The sequence below is a fragment of the Malaclemys terrapin genome, chromosome 16 (genome assembly GCF_027887155.1).
Source record: "Malaclemys terrapin pileata isolate rMalTer1 chromosome 16, rMalTer1.hap1, whole genome shotgun sequence".
NCBI classification, from domain to species: domain Eukaryota; kingdom Metazoa; phylum Chordata; order Testudines; family Emydidae; genus Malaclemys; species Malaclemys terrapin.
Window position 1 is genome coordinate 20,404,502 of NC_071520.1, and position 20,535 is coordinate 20,425,036.

At 40.9% G+C, this 20,535-nt stretch overlaps 1 protein-coding gene across 7 annotated transcripts in view; it reads right to left on the reverse strand.

Moving 5' to 3' along the window:
- The window catches only part of SFSWAP (splicing factor SWAP), a 108,260-nt gene that overhangs the window by 39,573 nt on the left and 48,152 nt on the right, over window positions 1–20,535 (reverse strand). For all 7 annotated transcript variants that reach the window (XM_054006871.1, XM_054006872.1, XM_054006870.1 and 4 more), the window contains exons 12-13: window positions 12,131–12,364; window positions 3,448–3,638 (exon numbers count right to left, since the gene is read on the reverse strand). In XM_054006871.1, the coding sequence (XP_053862846.1) occupies window positions 3,448–3,638; window positions 12,131–12,364 (425 nt within the window). The remainder of the gene's footprint in view (window positions 1–3,447; window positions 3,639–12,130; window positions 12,365–20,535) is intronic.

Here is a 20,535-nt window from a genome sequence, read left to right on the forward strand (position 1 = left end):
CAAGTCCCATACTCCCCTCACCCAAAGTGCACAGAAGGAGAGGCGGCAGAGTCCCTGCTAACTCTCACTCCACCCCTGCAGAGAGCTCGAGCAGCAGAAGGCTCTCATTCCCCAAAATTTGACAAGTTCTTTCCTTCCCGCCTGACACAAGCCCCCGTCCAAGTTTCACTTTCCCAGTTCCATGTTTGGTTGATAATAAAAAATACGTTTCTGTTAACTACTGTTTCCATCATGTTCTTTTGCAGGAGGGGGGGATAGGGGGTTGGTAATTCGACAGGACAGTCACCTTTGGCAGGGTATATAGTCGGGGGCAGGCACAGCAGCAGGGCACATACATAGTGCAGTGATGCAGTGACTAGTTACCCTGGTTAGTCTGGGAGGTTGTTTTCATGTTATGTGGTGGGGGGTGGGTTGCTCTGTGACTTTGTGGCAGGGGAGGGCAGTTACAGATCTTAAGCGGCGGTCCTTAGGCAGGATCACAGAGCCACACAGCAGGGGATCTGTAACCGTCCTCCCCCTGCCACAAAGTCACATAGACCCCCCCATACACACAGTCCCTATCAGGAGGGGTGACAGGCTCCGTTGAAACAACCATCCCACCGCAGCGGAGCCTGTCAATCCTTGAGTTTAGAAGCTGCATTCGCGCCACTACAGTACACCCGCTCCGCACCACAGTCTGCGTCCCAGTTTTAAAAAATTCCCGCGAATACAGTATTAAAGAAAACGGTGTGCTTTAACAAAGTAGAACTATTTTTATTTTGAAACGTGTGTTGGAAGTGGGGTGAAGGGGGTATGTAACTGGATAGGATAGTCAACATTAACTGGGCAAAGAAATGGGGGCAGGTTTAGCTTCTCAATACACAAACTTTAAAGTCACAGGTTACCCTGCTCACTCAGGAACTTTGCTTTCAAAGCCTCCCGGATGCACAGCGCTTCCCGCTGGTCTCTTCTAATCGCCCGGCTGTCTGGCTGTGAGTAATCAGCAGCCAGGCTATTTTCCTCAACCTCCCACCCCGCCATAAAGGTCTCCCCCTTGCTCTCACAGAGATTGTGGAGCACACAGCAAGCTGCAATAACAATGGGGATATTGGTTTCGCTGAGATCACAGCGAGTCAGTAAGCTTCTCCATCTCCCCTTGAGACGGCCAAAAGCACACTCCACCACCATTCTGCACTTGCTCAGCCGGTAGTTGAAGAGTTCTTTTTCAGTGTCCAGGGCGCCAGTATAGGGCTTCATGAGCCAGGGCATTAGCGGGTAGGCTGGGTCCCCGAGGATGACTATAGGCATCTCCACATCCCCAAGAGTTATTTTGTGGTCCGGGAAGTAAATACCTTGCTGCAGCCGTCTAAACAGACCAGAGTTCCTGAAAACACGAGCGTCATGAACCTTGCCCGGCCATCCCACGTAGATGTTGGTAAAACGTCCCCTGTGGTCCACCAGTGCTTGCAGCACCATGGAAAAGTAGCCCTTTCTGTTAATGTACTGGCTGGCCTGGTGTTCCGGTGCCAGGATAGGGATGTGAGTTCCATCTATGGCCCCACCGCAGTTTGGGAATCCCATCGCTGCGAAGCCATCTATGATCGCCTCCACGTTTCCCAGGGTGACTACCTTTGGCAGCAGTACATCAACGATTGCCTTGGCTACTTGCATCACAACAACCCCCACGGTAGATTTGCCCACCCCAAACTGGTTCGCGACTGACCGGTAGCTGTCTGGCGTTGCAAGCTTCCACAGGGCTATGGCCACTCGCTTCTGGACAGTCAGGGCTGCTCGCATCCGGGTGTCATTGCGCTTCAGGGCAGGGGACAGCAACTCACAAAGTTCCAGGAAAGTTCCCTTCCGCATGCGAAAGTTTCGCAGCCACTGGGATTCATCCCAGACCTGCAGCACTATGCGGTCCCACCACTCAGTGCTTGTTTCCCGTGCCCAGAATCTCCTTTCGACGGCATCAACATGACCCATTGCCACCGTGATGTTCTCGGCGCTGGGTCCCCTGCTTTCTGAGAGGTCTGTGCTACTCTCAGACTTCAGGCCATCACCGCGTTGACGTAGCCTCCTCGCCTGACTTTTCTGCATCTGCCTCAGGGAAAGGTGTATGATAAGTTGCGAGGCGTTGAGAGCGGCCACAACTGCAGTGATGGTTGCAGCAGGCTCCATGCTCGCAGTGCTGTGGCGTCCGCGCTGTCACTGACTAGAAAAGTGCGCGAACTGATTTCCCGCCGGCGCTTTCAGGGAGGGAGGGCGGGAGTGATGGACGGATGACGACAGTTACCCAAAAGCACCCTGGACACCTTTTTTTTACCCAGAAGGCATTTGCGGCTCCACCCAGAATTCCAATGGGCAGCGGGGACTCCGGGAACTGTGGGATAGCTGACCACAGTGCACCACTTCCAATGTCGACGCTTTCCCCGTTAGTGTGGACTCACAAAGTCGAATTACTGTCCTTAGTGTGGACACACACGTTCGACTTTGCAATATCGATTCCAAAAATTCGATTTAAGTAAAATCGAACTACTCTCGTAGTGTAGACAAGGCCTAACTTTTCAGTTTAGACCAACCATAATTTCCTTGCTGGCATTCTTGACAGGGCAATAAGAGGTAATCATCCCCACTGATCAAAGATTGAGCTTTATAAGAAATGTGCAACGTGATACTCCAAACCGACTTGCAAATTCCTCCAGTACCAAAAACCCTGGTTCCTTACACTATATAAAGGCTCATTGGAAAAGAGCAACAGCAAAAATAAAACATAAGGGACCACGTGATCCCATTAGTTGTGCATGTGCAACTTCCACCGAAGTCAACGGATATGCAACTGACAGGATGATTAGGCCCCTGGATTCTCTCACCGCCAGTCTTTCAATATAATTCAGTGTCCAATTGTCTGGGGCTTATTGTGCACACATCTTGTTTGGGTCTTGTATTAGCATTTCCAGCAGCACATTTTTACACTAAGTTTAACTCAATTTTCAGTTCTCTAGATAAACCACATGTATGCAAACCACAGCTGAACTGTATTGAAACCTCAAAATGCCTCTTCTAAAACCCAATTTATAGATTTACAAGCAACAGAGGAACTGAAAATGAAAAATGCTATCAGATGTACTTTAATCTCGGGTGGGTGGATACTGATCCACTGATTTTCAATGCAGCGTTAGATTTAAATCTGACCATGCTTTTTTTCATTTGATTGTATAGAACATACAAACTGACACAGTAATAATATTTCTCAAATTTATCTACCAATTGTGATAGATACATTTCTGTTGATCCAAAAAATATACAAGGCATCTGAAAAGACAGATTTCTAAACTGAGGTTTCTGTTATCCAGGAAGAGCTTGTAACTTCTAAATCAGCTTAATTAAAAAATAACGTAGTCAGAGAATTTCTATGCATAGGCTCTCTCTATTAACCACTACGGTACATGGAATTTACTCTTAATTTACCTCCATATTAAAGGAATTCTCCTCAATTTTCTCAACTTCTGCTTCTGCCAAGGGATTCTTCAGGGTCTGCAAGAACAGTGCAGCTTTCCGTTTGCGTTCTGCTTGAAGCTGCTTTTCTTTTGATTCCTTGGAGGCCTGTGCTAGCTTCTCTCTTGCGGCAGCTGCCAGTCTGTCCTCTAGTTTTTGCTTTGCTATGGGGGGGGGAACATACAAAGATGCACTGAGTTTACAAAAAAATACCGTGTCTAACTCAAGTATCTTCACATTTCTTTTGGAAAGGATGTATCGGTACACAATATGAAGCCACATTAGTCTGTAGTCACAATATAAAACTATTAGTCTATAAAAAGAATGGCTGTTTTTCTTCAAATATTCTTTATTACAAAAAGGTATCAAGTAACAGAGGGGTCGCCGTGTTAATCTGTATCCACAAAAACAACAAGGAGTCCAGAGGCATATTAAAGACTAACTGATCGTCTTTAAGGTGCCACCGGACTCCTCGTTGTTTTTACAAAAAGGTAGTAAGCTAGCATGTCAGGGTTTTCAACTCTTTTCTGAGTTGTAGTTACTGCTTTCATAACAACTCACTATACTCAGGTGTAGACACTGTCTACATTGATGTTTGAGGTTTAGGCAAATATTGAACAGATACCATTAAACGGACTAATTTTTTAAAGAATAAAATTTCTGATTAAATAGCCAGTAACCCTTTCAATAGTATGTCCCAATTGTTATTTTTAAATTTCTTTGACGGGGAGGGAGAGAGTGATAAGAGTTTTTCTGCTCCTCTTTTGTGGATTATTAGGGTCTTCTCAACAAGAAGAGAGGTGGGCCCAAAACCACCTAACCTGCGTAGAGATACTAATCCTTTTCCTACCATTCCTCACCCCATTTACATACATATTCAGTGGCAGCACAAGGCTTTGTGTTGCTGCTACCATTTTAAATGTAGACTGCTTTTTATACTAAATGGTTAAACTCAGATAAAAACCCTTCCCCCACTTCTAAATGCAAGATTTGAAGAGTCGTCCTAGGGAGTGAAAGCCTATCCATTCCCTTCTTCCCTAAAACGTCTCAAGCTAGAGACAGAAGGGGAGCTGATGCTCACAGCCCAGCACAGCCACCTTGTGGAAGGGAGAGTGGGAAGGAGGGAATTTTTCTTCTTAAGCATGAAGTTTAGATTAGATTTTTTTTTTTTTTTTTTTTTTTTTTTTTTTTTAAAAGAAGTGTGTTTCTTATCTACTCAGAGGATATTCCCAAGAGTTCAACTTCATTCTCATTTACATCACTTCCTGTCCTGCAAGATCCCCAACAGCCCTTCTCAGAAGTACAACCGTTGTAACTGTGGAGTTTAGGACATGACCCTAGAGAATTATTTTTCTGTAGCATTATGAAAGTGGCTCCCTTTAACAATCAACAAGTTACACACTCTATATATAACCCCACTAAATATGATGTATGTTTCACACCTAGCAAAATATAAACATGTCCCCCCATTTAACTGCAAATATACCATCAATTTACTTTCAAGTGCAGATGTATCATCTTTAATATTCTAGGAGTGAAGGGCAAGATATATATTCTTTCAATCGTTTTTTTTTTTTTTTTTTGATAAAAGGAAAATCTGAACAGCAATTTTTCATCTACAGTAGATTGTTTATTGTATAAAAACACTCTCCTCTTCATCAAGATATTTTCAAATGTTGGCCTATAAATTAACCGGATTATTTCAACTCTGTACAAGTTTCATCAAGATTCTGAAGAGATAAAAAACACAAAGGAGCTAATTTCACAATAACTGAACATTTAAATAAGATCTCTTCAGACCTGAAGACCATAGGGAATTCCCAGAGAAAATATACCTTTGAGAGTTAAATCTGGAAATGTATATATGTTAAACAAAACAAACCTTACTAGAACAGAGAACACTAAATATTAATTCAGAAAATACTATATGACAGTTAATTTCAAACTACCGTTCCAGAACAGTATTAATTCAACTTGCTTTCCTGCCCTTTGTCAACCTAACTGGGATATATGTGTGCATAGCTACAACTTTCAGAAACGTTTGATATCATTGATGTTTGAAAGAAATGAAAATCTAACATATTCTACACACATGCTGGCATCCATGAGGAAGAACCAAGGTCCCAAGCCTGTTCCAACAGATGTAGTGTCTCACATTTGCACCAAGTAGATGAAGAGTGAATGGGGTAAAGATGTGTATATCTGGCATGTATATGGAGAGAAAAATCTCCGAATCGTATTAGATGCATGAGAGATTTGTGTATAAAGAAGGAAGATGAGGGAAAGTAAGTTATCCAATTTATAGAATGGTAAAAGGGGTGTTTTTTCTCCTCAGCTCCTTATCTAAAGGTTGAGGTACAAGATGGCACCATGATCTTTACATCACAGCATTAAGATGAGCAATGGAAGGACTTTACCTCTAATCTCTGTGTGGAGACAAAGATGTGAGAAGAAATTAATATCTCTGGCTCTTGATGGGCCGGCAGTCCAAAAGGAATTGGGTCTGTAGCCAGTATGTGAAAGTTGGTGATTGCTCACAGCAAGCAAAGAGACAGGGAAATGTATATGGAGTAAAGTAGATATATAGGTTAATCAGGTCAGAGTTGAATCTTAAATATTTGGAACTCAGATGATTTAGAGTTAAGTGCTTTTGTTCAACTAAAATGCTCTGAGGATCTTTTTGTTTATAATATATCTATCTTGAAAGAGAACTCCAGTTTAAAGATCTCTGCTGGGGAAGACTTTTAGTGGATACATTATTATGAAGGCAATATATCAAATATTTTGTCAATAAGCAACTGAATGTGTTTCTATTTCATATTATAATTAGTGATGCAAGGTAGTTCATACTGCAGTGCATACGTGTTTTCTGAACAATTCTCTGCGGGTTTATTCTTGCATAAAAAGTTCTGTCCAGAAATGATGAATAAGCAGCTATTTGATGTTGTAATTCCTCAATTAATCAGGAAAACATGAGCGTTCTTTCAAGCAGATACAGTGATGACTTTACAAGCTCCACCAGGAGTCAGAAGCTCTTCCAAATCCCTTGAACCAGAGCTACATGGCATTTGGCCTTTTCAAGCTCTACTGACTTGACCAATCAAGTCATAAATATCAGCCAAGACATGATGGAGCTTCTAGGAAGTTCTAGCTACTAATGCTAGATGTTTCTGCCTACCTTTATAGCTGTTCTCAATATGCACAAGTTCCTACTGATGCTTGGTGAGAAAAATATTTTAAATAATTATTTTGTTTTTAGATTATCTTTTTAAATACTACTTTGAAAAAAGAGGTTTCAAACGGGAAAAGCATAACTTTTTAAAAAATAAAAATAAAATCCCACATCTCCAAAATACCTTTTCAAAATATCATGAGTTTGCCATAAAACTCTTCTGGCTAGAGACCATCTGAGAAATTTCAAGTCAATATGCCCATGAGAAAATTAAATTGGAGAGCAGAAGGGGGAAAAGAGACATCACACAAAAGGTTTTTTAACGAAAATTAAGTTACAATGTTGACTACAGAATTATACTTTCACTAAGAATTCTTAGGTATTATTGAGCAACTATTCTTCAAAGAACTCTTGTTTACTACCTGCAGGAACACAAAGTACTTCTGACTATTAGGAATTATAGATCTTTATTATTATTCCTTCAAAGGAAATTAAGCAAAGCACACTATGATAATGTGCTATGATTACAAAAGTATCCTGATTAAACCACAAATTTATTTGCTTAATTCTGTTCAAGTAACCTTAAAATCATTAAATACATACTTTTAAACAGGATAACAGACAAATTGCAAATGACAACTAATTAAGACCTGCAATGTAATTTATATTGCCATTGCCTCTTTATTGAGTTGGAGTGATACATTTCTCCATTTCACATTTTATAAACAGATATATCAACTGTATATTTCACTGTCTCAAAATAGGAAAATCACAGACCTTTGAACTCTGGCAAAATTAATTCTACAGGATTCAGAACAATTAGTTTTTATTAGCAGAAAAACATATTTAGGTATTTAAACCAATAACTCTCACACAGATTTAGAAATCTTACAGAAAACCCTCTTTATAATGTAACACAGGGCCGGCTTTAGGACTCTATTCGAATACCCGGCGGCGGCCCAGGTCTTCGGCGGCACTTCAGCGGCGGGGGTGGTCCGCTCTGCGTCTTCCGCGGCACTGAACGACTCCCCGCCGCCGAAATGCCGCCAAAGACCCCGGAGAGGACCCCCCGCCGCCGAAATGCCGCCAAAGACCCCGGAGCGGACCGCTGCTGGGTGAGTAAAAAAAATTAAAAAGGCACCTAAGGCGCAGGGCCTGATTCCGGGGAATCGGCCTAAAGCCGGCCCTGATGTAACATGTAACCAGCAGAGTTTGAGCATACTGACTGCTTCTAACAAAGTATCAATACCTATTAGTTATAGAATAATTCTCCTTTTAAAATTCTTGTTTCAATTAAAAAATACTAGCTAGAGGGTCCCATGAAAGATGACCATATTTTCTTAAATTCAGACTGCTGCTCCTTTAAATGAAATGTTACTCTTTCCAAAAACTTACATGTTTACCAATATTAGTAAATACACCTCTACCCTGATATAACGCTGTCCTCGGGAGCCAAAAAAAAAAATCTTACTGCGTTATAGGTGAAACTGTGTTATATCAAACTTGCTTTGATCTGCCGGAGTGCGCAGCCCCTCCCCCCCCGGAGCGCTGCTTTACCGTGTTATATCCAAATTCATGTTATATTGGGGTAGAGGTGTATATTAAAAATATATTTTATCTGTCCAAAAGACAAGCAAAGAAGAACTCCCCTGGAATACGATAACATCTAGCAACTTTCCCTCACCTACAATTACTACATAGTTCAGCCTCTATTAGTTTCATTAACCTGCCACTCCAAATAATACTCACCTGGAATTTAACTGGGAAGATCTCATATAAATACTTCTGATAAATAATTCCACTAAAAAAATACTTTTTTTTTTTCAAAAAATACTTAGGTTGAGCCTTTGCATCTTTCTGCCATAGTAACAAAGCACAGTCAGGCAAAGGGAAAGGCAACATACATATTCTATAGTTTCTAGTGTTATGAATTTAAGATACAGTCTTTGACAAATTATAATTCCATATTTCACTGTATTATGGAAATATGTAAATTTTAATTTGATTCAACTGTTAACATATATGTGTGTGTGTATATATATATATATATATATATATATATATATATATATATATATATATATATATATATACACACACACACACGTCGTTTTCATGTATATGGTAGTCAGAAGTTTACTAACATCCTCCTTTCCAACCCTCCCCAACTCCTTTCAACCATCTAAAATAATGTTAATTTCATGACCCTGACCATGTCACATCCCTATTGTATCTGTTCACTGGCTTTCTGTATACATAGAGTTCCAACCCTTCACCTTTAAAGGCCTTCTCAAGACTGCATCTGCTTACAATTCTTTCCTTGTTTCTTCCTAGTCCGTCTTGTGCTCTGCTGACTCTTCTAGGCTTCTTGTTCCCTTTGTCTTTCTTCGGCTGCCCACGCTTTCCCCAGAGGCCGCTCTGCTTGTAACAGCCTCCCTCTTCTCAGCATGCATCCCCACTCTCCTTGTAATATATCCTCAAAACTCACCCTCTTGTACAGCCAGTGACCTCCACTAGTGAAATATGGCTTTACCTTTCTAGTCTTACCAAAAAAACTTGCAAACTTCACATGCACACCTTAATTGTTGGAATCTTTATCCCGCTTTTTTTATTTCCTGTGTTTTTCTCATTTATATTATAAATTCTTTGTGGTTTGTACCATAAATCACAAAGAATTTCTGTAAAGCACCATGCAAAATCATCCTGAGGTATACATAGAGAAAAGTTTTAAAACATCAAGAAAATACATGACTTGACTGATGCACTAATTTTTTAGTCACTGTGCAAATCCTTAATGTAATTACACTTTTCCAATTATTCTTCATAGGGAATAATTTATTATAATTTTTATTTAATGGTCATTTAGATCAGGAATATTGTCTACAAAGCATGTGGGACCAAAGTGTATAATATAGCTGTAATCTGAAAAAACAGATTATATAATCGGGGTGGTCAAACTGTAGCTCGTGAGCCACATGTGGCTCTTCTAGTGTTAAAGTACGGCCCCTACACCCCCTCCCCGTTCTCCATTTACTAGAAGGTGGGGAGCTCGGGACCTCGGGCTTGCAGCGGGGTGGTGGGGTAGGGGCTTCTGCCCAGTGGGGAGGGGTGTCTCAGGACTTCTGCCCAGCAGGAAGGGGGGGCCTCAAGGCAGGCACGCTCTGGCTCTCGAACTTCTGAAGATTGTCATATGTGGCTCGGAGGGCCAGTAAGTTTGGGTCACCCCTGTTAATATACTTCAACCAAAGTTGGTCTGGATGAAAGTTTTATTTTCATTGATTGATAAGCAGTTGGAAAATCATCATATAATGCATATACGGGACCACCAAATGGTGTCTGGGAATATCCTGTACACTTGAAATGTTTAATTGGAAAAGCTTTATATAAATATGTACTGACAACCTTTTAAAGTAGCCAAATGCAAGTCTGAGCTATCATCTTCATTACTATTATACATTCAAGGATATTCTACAAATGAAATGGTAATTTAACTGCATTTGTTAATTATGAGATTACAAAATAAAAGTGATTTTTAGTGTAGAAATGTAGTTGCTTAATCACTTTTTATAAGGGGCAAAACCCGTTTCTTGAGAGACTTTACAGTGCTTTGCTTCTACTGAGACATTTTCTTTAGATCAAAACCTAATTAGACTTTGTATAAAGAAAAAAGCTAGATGAATATAATTCATTCCTATTTGTGAAAATAGTCTTCATATCCACAAAAGTAAATCACCTTTAATGTGCATGAGAAAAAGTGTATCACTGACTTTTTTCAATTAAAATAAAATACACTTAAAGATAAGGATTAGACTACTACAGATTCAACAATAGAAGATGCATTGAAATAGGTTGATAAAATAGAGACAAACTTACGTATAATAGCAAATTAGGATTTAAAATATATATTTAAAATATCATGACCTGTAACATATGGCATAAATATTTACATGCTGTGGGTTTGTACTAGAAGCCACAGCAGTTAGACCTCCTGCCATAAGAATCTTTTCTCTTCCAGGTTGCACCATATCTCGTGGAGTTTGTGCTGGGGAAAGATACATCGTTCCAAAATACTATTTTAATGATATTTTTGCAGTTAAAAATACAGAATAAAAGATCACCTATCATATTCTCTAAGTACCTTTGCCAGCCATGAAAAATGAAACATGCCACTAGAAATCCAGTTGTCTATTCTCAGCTAAAAGTAATAATCCAAGCAAAAAACAAAAACAAACCACATCCACAGTGTAGCACTGACCCTGAACCCTCTTTATACCCAATGCTCTTCAAATTTTACATAAACTCTGCAGCTTGCCCCTCCTCCCCCGCTTTTTTTTTTTAAACATACAACTGGTATAAGCAACATTCACTAATGATTAGAGAAAAAAGTTTTAAAGTATTGTGTGAATCTCATAGCACTTTGTATAGTCATTTTCAGTTTCCACTATGATTTCCTGCATTCTACACAGATGCTGGATGGATATTTTTTCTGTGTCAAGTTTTTGGTATGTATTTTCTTTTCATGGCTAACATTTTCTATGTGGTACACAATTCTTGTGATAAACAACTGTATTCCATGTTTATATTTATTAGTTACTATATCAAAAACCTTGTATCGGTGACAGATATGCATCATTGCCGTAGAGTAGAATGCATAATGCAAAAAGGATATGCTATTAAATGATTCCATGATACATTTTCTGAAGCAGCAATATTCGTTTGCAGGATAAAAAGATATAAGTGACCATGAATACTGACATGTATATAAAAGCAAGGTTTTAAAAACAAGCTACATCAATGTTTTGTTCATACACATTGCTAGCATCTTCACATTTATAAAATTAACATCTAATGTGAAATGGCTTGAGGGTGTCTGATCCCCTTAAATGATCACTTCAGTCAACTCTTCTCTGCCCCCTAACACGCAAAATAAACAGAGCAACAGGCAGAAGCTTATAGCAATGCATTACACCAGTAACAAGAGAGCAACATGTCTTTAGAGAGCATGAGTATGATACATGACGGGAAGAAAGCTGGAAGCATTAAGGGTTCTACAGAGAAAGCTTCAGAGTAACAGCCGTGTTAGTCTGTATCCGCAAAAAGAAGAACAGAGAAAGCTATGTCCATACATATTAATACAGCCTTAAAACTAAAAGTTTAACATTTCACTCAGGAGCTGTAATCAAAACAAAGAAATATCATATGGACTAATAAAGTCACTCTGCTCCAGTGTATTAATTTGTTGCTGGTAGGGATGCCCGCTTGATTCCTTACCATCTAAATTGACAACAGCAATGGATTGGAAGTCTATTTAAGTGAGATAAGCAGGGGAAGTAGAGAGAGCAGTGATTCAAAATGTTTTCAAAACCAGAAAACATAGTTAAGATCCAAAATAACTAAAACCAAGTCTTATTTACAATGCTTTTGAGGTCTGAAAAATTCAGACTACTTTAGGCAATTTATCATTTTCAGTATTATTCAGCATACCTTGTTTAGCTTCCAACTCCTCTTGGGTAAGCTGAGGTTTTTTCTCTTCAGCAGCAGTACAGGGAGCGGCGAGTGTTGGATTAATATTTGAAGAGCTGCTAGTATTCTCTTGGCCTTCCTTGCCCTCTTCCTCCTCCTCATCACTGTCATCATCTAGCTTAACACGGTTTTTCTCCAAGGGAAGGAGGTCATTTTCTTTGGCCTTGATTGCAAAGCTTATTGGAGCAAATGATGCTGTTGGATAAAAGAGTAACACTTTTATGTATCACTAGCACTACTGTGGAAAGCAGGTTAAATTCTTCTGCTTAATTACCACCTCTGCAGATTAAACTCTGAAAGATGAAACATGACTGCCCCATTTTTATAATCCTCTTGCCCAAAACACAGTGTGCTGTTAGCAGTACACACTACTCTGGGGAAAGGGAAAATGGCTGATCATTTCCCCCCCGCCAATGTTTTCTAGCTGCTTCTATAAATTGCTCAGCCTTCTCATTAGAGATGCATTTACATGCTGTTTTCAGTATTCATCAAAAAAAAAGTTAAATAAAACTAAAGTTAATTTTTATATCTGGTCCAAAAAAATAATAATCATTGTTTATATAATCTCTTCCTTGCAAAAACTAGTATTCAGCTTTTGAGTGCTTAAGACCAGCACATGCTGATGTTTTCTACACTCTTAAATAATTCTATTGTTTAAGGTTAGGCATGATTTATACATTGTGTGCTACAGTTGAAATAAAGAGAACTTTAAAAATACATTCATGAAGCTTGGAAATGCTTGAGACATCTAGATTTGTAGTATTAGGCCAGGGGTAGGCAACCTATGGCGCGCGTGCCGCCTTCGTCACGTGAGCTGATTTTCAGTGGCACTCACACTGCCTGGGTCCTGGCCACCGGTCCGGGGGGGCTCTGCAGTTTAATTTAATTTTAAATGAAGCTTCTTAAACATTTTAAAAACCTTATTTACTTTACATACAACAATAGTTTAGTTATATATTATAGACTTATAGAAAGAGACCTTCTAAAACGTTAAAATGTATTACTGGCATGCGAAACCTTAAATTAGAGTGAATAAATGAAGACTCGGCACACCACTTCTGAAAGATTGCCGACCCCTGTATTATAGGCTGTGCTTTCTTACTTTACATCTTACAACCCTTGCTGCATGGGGGTAAAAATACATTCCTCCTCTGCATTTCATACAACTTGACACCTTAAAACTGAAGCAAACAAGTAGTTACTAAATTTCAATCTCACTGTAAAAATGGCCTGTAGAAGGCAATAACTACACTACACTATTGTTAAATCATTATGAGGACAGATTAAAAAGACAGACTTTTCAGCTTGGAAAAGCGACACCTAAGAGGTCCGTACAATTATGAATGATGTAGAGAAAATGTCAAGTATCAGAGAGGTAGCCGTGTTAGTCTGAATCTGTAAAAAGCAACAGAGGGTCCTGTGGCACCTTTGAGACTAACAGAAGTACTGGGAGCATAAGCTTTCGTGGGTAAGAACCTCACTTCTTCAGATGCAAAAAAGCTTATGCTCCCAGTACTTCTGTTAGTCTCAAAGGTGCCACAGGACCCTCTGTTGCTTTTTGTAGAGAAAATGAGTACTGGTAAGTGTTATTTACTCCTTCACACAAGAACCAGAGGTTACCCAGTGAAATAAATAGGAAGCATGTTTAAAACAAACATAAGGAGGTAATCCTTCACACAGTGCACAGTCAAGTTATGGAACTCATTGCCAGGGGAAGATGTGAAGGCCAAAACTGTAATGGGGTTCAAAAAAGAATTAGATAAGTTCTTGGAGAATAGGTCCATCAGTGGCTATAGGCAAAGATGGTCAGGGATGCAACCCCAAACTTTGGGTGTCCCTAGCCTCTAATTGCCAGAAGCTGGGAGTTGACGACAGAGGATCACTCAATGATTACCTGTTCTGTTCATTCCCTCTGAAGCACCTGGCTGGCATTGACGACTGTCAGAAGACAGGATACTGGGCTAGATGAACCACTGGTCTGACCCAGCATGACCTTTCTTATGTTCATTTAGCTCAAACTTCAATGAAAAGACATCAGTTTTTGAGCTGTGGTCAAGTGAAAAATTTATCTGCTACTTGTTGAGCTGCCTTTTCTGACCTGCTGCCAGGTTTGACAGAAGGAAAACACTCAGGGCTAGTCTACACTGGCAACACTAAGTGCCTTGTATAGTCGCTGCGCAGCGCTTGGAGAGAGCTCTCTCAGAACTCTTAAAAAAACCCACCTCAATGAGGGGCGTCGCTCCCAGTGCCTGGGTACTGTTTACACTGGCACTTTACAGCGCTGCAACTTGCTGCGCTCAGGGGGGTGTTTTTTCACACCCCCGAGCGAGAAAAGTTGCAGTGCTGTTATTTGCAGTGTAGACAAGCCCTCAGTCATCCATTGGATCAATTGTATAAAAAGTTACAAGTCACAGGTTGAAAAAATATTATAAAAACACATGGACAAGAGGCCAATGGAGCACACAAACTTTCATTAACCCTTTGGTATCAGCAGTTGGAATTTCCCAATGAAAATTACTGAGAAATAAACACGTTATAGACAGAAAACTCTTTTTGCTAAAAGGCAAAAATTTTCAGATGCTTAGATTTGTTTTAACAAGAATCTAACTGATATGCTAAAAAAGTAAAGAAAATTCCAAGGCAAATGAAAAAGTTCAGATGGAATAGTTTTTTCCATAACAGTATAGCACTCTACAAATAGAATAATACTGAATATACACCTTTAGTATACTCAAAATACTGAAAAATGGAAATAGCATGCAATTTCTACTTGTCATTTGGACAAAACAGGACATTTTATAGAACAGAATGCTGAAGTTTAAAATGGTATTGATAATGGGAAAGAAATATCTGCCATATAGAGTCGGTCTCAAATCAGATCTGGAAGACCCAGATTCTTCAGAAATATGAGCCGACCTTACCACAATCTGAACTTCTCTTACCCTTCCAAGAAATGTAAGTAGAGTTCTGTGCAGGTCATTCTGTGGGTCTTTTGGATCAGACGAGCTTGATATTTTGTGCATGAACCAAAGTATTTTGTATCTATAATTCTACTGACTATATCTACAATTCTAGGGATTCTATACTTAGGTTACAGTTAGTGTGTGACCAAACGGCAGAATGTATTGGTATAGCTGTGCCACTGTAGAACTATAAGTGTACACATGGCCTTAGTTTTAAAAAAAAATCCTTAGTTTTCTTAAGGGGCTATATAATCCAGTCCAGAACTCTCTTGGAATAGGTCTATACTGCAATTGGGAGCATGCTTCCCAGCATGGGTAGATAGACACAGGTTAGCTGTGCTCAATCTAGTGCATTAAAAATAGCTGTGTGGTCACAGCACAACAGGTGGCGGATTGGGCTACTCATCCAGGTACATACCCAGATAGTCGGCCCGAGCTACTACCTGTGCTGTTGTGGCTACGCTGCTATTTTTAGCACAGTAGCTCAAACAGAGCTAACCTGTGTCTGTCTACCTATGCTGGGCAGCACACTCCCAGCTGGTCTGTATACATACTCCTAAAGAAAGTTCTGGACTAGGCTACAACTGGCAGAAAATGCCATCTCTCACAGAATGGCAGAGGCTTTAACAATGACAAATAAGTCTGCAGACCATAGCTGAAGTTTGAGAACCACTTCTCTATTAGTCTCTGATCTATGCTATAAAACAGCTTGAGAATGTCCAGTTTCGAAAAATCTGTTAGACTTGGCTCTGAATGGAAAAGGGAAACAGCAGATGTTAGAAAGGACAGGACCTAGATGAAGGGGGTGGGTTGGTCCCGTCAGTGGGGAAGGAGGGGCTAGTCATTCCTCACTGGAGGGACTGGGGCCACATGATGGTCTTTGGACCACATGGACATCTTTATGGCTTTTTCCTGAAGCCACTTTGGATCTTAAGTGTGGGAGGCAGACAGTGGCAGAGGTGCTCTCTGGGTAGTTGGACAGGAACTCATCCATACTTGGTCTGGGGTAAAAGATGCAGACCTGAATAAATTAGTTCTGGGACAGACCTGGAGTGGAGGTGACTGTGGCGCCCTGAAAAGACTAAGGGATCTAGGTTCCCAATGGGAGCTCAGAAAGCTCTGGAAGGGAAGCAGTGCTAAAAGAGGGAAGGGAAAAGTCAATAGGAATAATTACCTGGAGCCTCTGGAAGAAAGGGGGTTGTCTGCATAGGTCCGAGACTTGCTACCTGTTAAAGGACTTTGGTATGGAGATGGAAGGTGTTCTCCGCCATACATTGTTTCTCTTCCCTCTAGCCCCCAAGGTTCTAAGGTTGGATCTTATATCTACCCTTTGGCATCTACTGGAAGAGAAATTTTCAAAAGCCCAGTTCTTACTAAGACGATTGTGTAATGTCTTTAATTACCCCAAGGACTTCAGATTTCTGAAGACCTCTGTGGTTCATGATCTGCTCTACTCTTGGATTAAGATTTTTCCTTTAAGGACACTAGAAGTCACTGACAGAAGTTTAGTTGTTCTATTTGCCCATTTGCTTAGCATAAATCATGTGGAGGCTCAGGAATCTTGTCTAAACAAGATTACTAAATTGTACATTAGAAATAATTCATGTTAAACAATTTAAGAGTCATGTCAACAAAACAAGAGACAATTATGATCTAATGTGCTTTTATCTTTGTAGTAAACTGTAAAAAGAGGGGGGAAATAATTTTTTGCTTCCTTTCCCAATAAATCAAGTAAATGGATGCCAACAGCCCAGGAAACAGGCCCTTGAATGGAAATACGTCTACCACACAGACTTGGTGCACTTCAACTCCATTAGCTGACTTTGCAAGGTTGGTCTTAAACATATCTTCCCAATTGTCCTCAAACTGCTAAAAATCTCACATGCAGAAAATTCCTCTAGCATTAAATAGACTTCTCCTTCAGTAAGGCTTTTTCTTCCAGCAAATGAAGTAATTGTGGAAAGTGACCTCAATATACTTCCAATATTTGCAGCTTCAACTAGACTACAGCATTTTCCAGATGAAATAATCAGGCAGAAGTCTTAAAGATTCCGTTTTATCCAACTCTATTTTTCCCAGTGCTTTCAATTATTAAACAAAACAGATTTTATGTCCTTATATTTTTAAATTGCTTAGCAATGGCAAAAATAAGGTTCCACTAAGTTCAAACACTCACCATATAAAAATATGGTCTAGTGCTGAATAACTCAATTTATTAAAAATTCTATGCTATTTGTTGTCAAACAGTAGACATCTGAAATAGACTAATCCTGAGAGATACAAACGGTTTCAATCATTAGAATTGTTGAGGCTAGTTGCATTTTCTTATTGTGCATAAAACAATTCAGTACAGTTTCTTGTACAGAAAAAGTTGGTAATAAATAATAGATACCAATGGGGGGAGAGAACATTTCATAAGGGTAGCCTTCCTTTTGCCAATGCACGAACCATCCACAAATTTGAGTTATTATTGCAGGCACAAATCAGGTAGTTAAGAGGCATGTGAACTCAGATTCAGGCCTGGTCTACACTACAAACTTAGGTTGAAATAAGCCACTTTAAGTCAATCTAATAACGTATGTGTCTACGCTACTGAGTCCCTTCTGCCGACCTAAGTGGCCTGTAAAGTTGACTTCTGTACTCCACCTCTGCGAGAGGTGTAGCACTTGATTCGACATCCACGAGTTGACATGACTGCGTTGTATAATTCGAATCAACTGGCCTCTAGGTGTCCCACAGTGCTCCACTGTGACCGCTCTGGAGAATTTTCATTTCCTGTTTGACCAGTGTGGCGAGCTCACCAGCTCAGCTGATCACGGAGACTCAAGGCTGCAAAAGCATTCCAGCATGGAGTACACAGGAGATGGTGGATTTTATTGCTGTGTGGGGAGAAAAATCTGTTCATGTAGAACTCCGATCCAGCAGAAGAAATGCAGACATCTATGCCAAGATCGCATGGGGCACGGGAGAGAAGGGCTACACCAGGGACACGCAGCAGTGCCATGTGAAAATAAAGGAGCTCCAGCAAGCGTACCAGAGAACAAGGGAGACAAACAGTCTTTCCGATTCTGTCCCACAGACATGCCCCTTTTATGAGGAGCTGCATATGAATCTTGGCAGCAACCCCACCACTACCCCAAAACACTCCACAGATACCTCCCAGGAGCCCCAGCGACCTCAAGCAACAACGAGGAGGACACTGTTAATGATGATGACGATAAGAATGTGAGGCAGGCAAGCAGAGGATCCATTCTCCCAACAGCCAAGAACTGTTTTTAACCCTGGAGCATATCCCTTTACAGGACCAGTTGGTGGCGGAGTGTCATGCTGGGGAAGGTACCTCTGGTGAGTACACATTTCCAATCAAACTGTAGCAGTTACATGCTATTATTTATGTTTAATCTGAATAAAAAAGTAGGTGAGGTGGGTATCGGTGGCCACTCCAGCTACACAGAAGGTGCTCTCTGAAAAACACTGCTTATGTGCACGGGGATGGCCTGGGAATCCTCCATGGAGATCTCTAGGAAGCTTTCATGGAGGTACTCTGCAATCCTTTGCAGAAGGTTTCTGGGAAGGGCTGCCTTATTTTGTCCACCATGTTAGGACACTTTCCCGCGCCACTCCAGTATTAACTCTGCTGGAATCTTTGCAGCATGCAGCATAAGGACCAGGTCTGTACCCAGACACTTGCAGCATCTGCTCCCTTGCTGCCTCTGTTACCCCCAGGAGAGTGATTCTGCATAAGGTTACCCATGGGATATGGGGGAAATTTTCAATGATAGCCCTTAAACCACAAACAATTCAAGCATGTAATCTGCCCTATTTGATTAAATCTGGGCCACACAATCACACTTTCCCACACGTGCCCTGGTTGTGGTTGGAAAGGCTGACCGTGTATTGCAAGCAGCATTGAAAAAAAGGGATGGGGGTGGTGTCTTCCTGTTTGTCTCCATTCCCCCTCAACCCAGTGCCGCTTTTATAAAAAACAAACTATTTAGGGGGGCATTACACTGGTGCCTGTCCTCAAGCACCATCCTGGTTGCTTGGGGAAGTGGGCTTTTCTCAAGTTCCAACCTGTGATCCCAACCATGTCTTCACAAAAGCAGCAGTGCAAGACCTCTCGCCCATGCTTCCACGGCCTTACTCACCATGGCTGGAGCAGCAAACCGACTCTTACAATAGCCAGCAGTTGTGATTACGTTGTGGTTTGAAGTGAAGTACATTGAGGGGTGTATTTTTAATTAAAAAAAAATTAACCTTGTGCCAGAAACAATGTATGAACTGTCAATGCTACCCTTGTGCTTTGCATTCTTTGCAGCTGAAACCTTGTCCATCAGCACATCCTCCACACTGGGACAGAGACTTCCCCAGTTTAGAAGGCAGAAAAAGAAGACTCGGGAGGACATGTTTAATGAGTCACTGTGTGCCTCTGAGAGTGACAAGACGTAGCTCAGAGCATGGAGGATTACACTGTTTGAGAACCTGGACATGGACAGGGAGGACAGGAGAGCATGCAGGGAACAAGAGCATGCCACGCGGGAAGAGATGCTGTGGATTATGAAGGAGCAATCAGACATGTTGATTCGTCTGGTTGAGGTTCAAAAAAGGCAGCTGGATGCTAGATTCCCTCTGCTGCCATCATCGCGCAATTCTACATTCTCCTCCTCCAAACGTTCTACGAGGCTTTCCTTGTTCCTCTTGCCCCCCACACTACAATATTATCAGCCCTTTTGCCCCAAGTTAACTTACTATTCTTTGCTATCTCTGTGTGTTTGTGTGCATAAAAAAACTTAACGGATTAAAGAGAAAAGGTTCTTTATTCATTCAACACATGGTGTTTGGTGGGGGTGGAGTTTACAGGGGAGACAATGCACTGGAGGGAATAGTTTGGTAAGGAACAACACAGATAAGGGTCACATTACTCTGGCTCATTGCTGAAACTGGTTTTCAAAGCCTCACGGAGGCGCAGAGCCCCTCTATGTGCTCTTCTTAATGCCCTGGTTTCTGGCTGCTCAACGTCATCTGTCAGGCGATCTGTCTCAACCCCCCCACCTTGGCAGAAACTTTACTCCCTTTGTTTCACAGATATTATGGAGCACACAGCCAGCAGCAACAACAATGGGAATATTGCTTTCACTGAGGTCTAACCTAGTAATCAAACAACTCCAGTGACCTTTTAAATGACTAAAGGCACATTCAACCACCATTCTGCACTTGCTCGGCCTATGGTTGAACGGGTCCTTAGTGCAGTCCAGGCTGTGTACAGCTTCATGAACCATGGAAGCAAGGAGTAGGCTGGGTCTCCCAGGATCATGATTGGCATTTCAACATCACCAATGGCTATTTTGCAGTCTGGAAAGAAAGTCCCTGCTTGCAGCTTTCTGAATAGACCTGTGTTCCTAA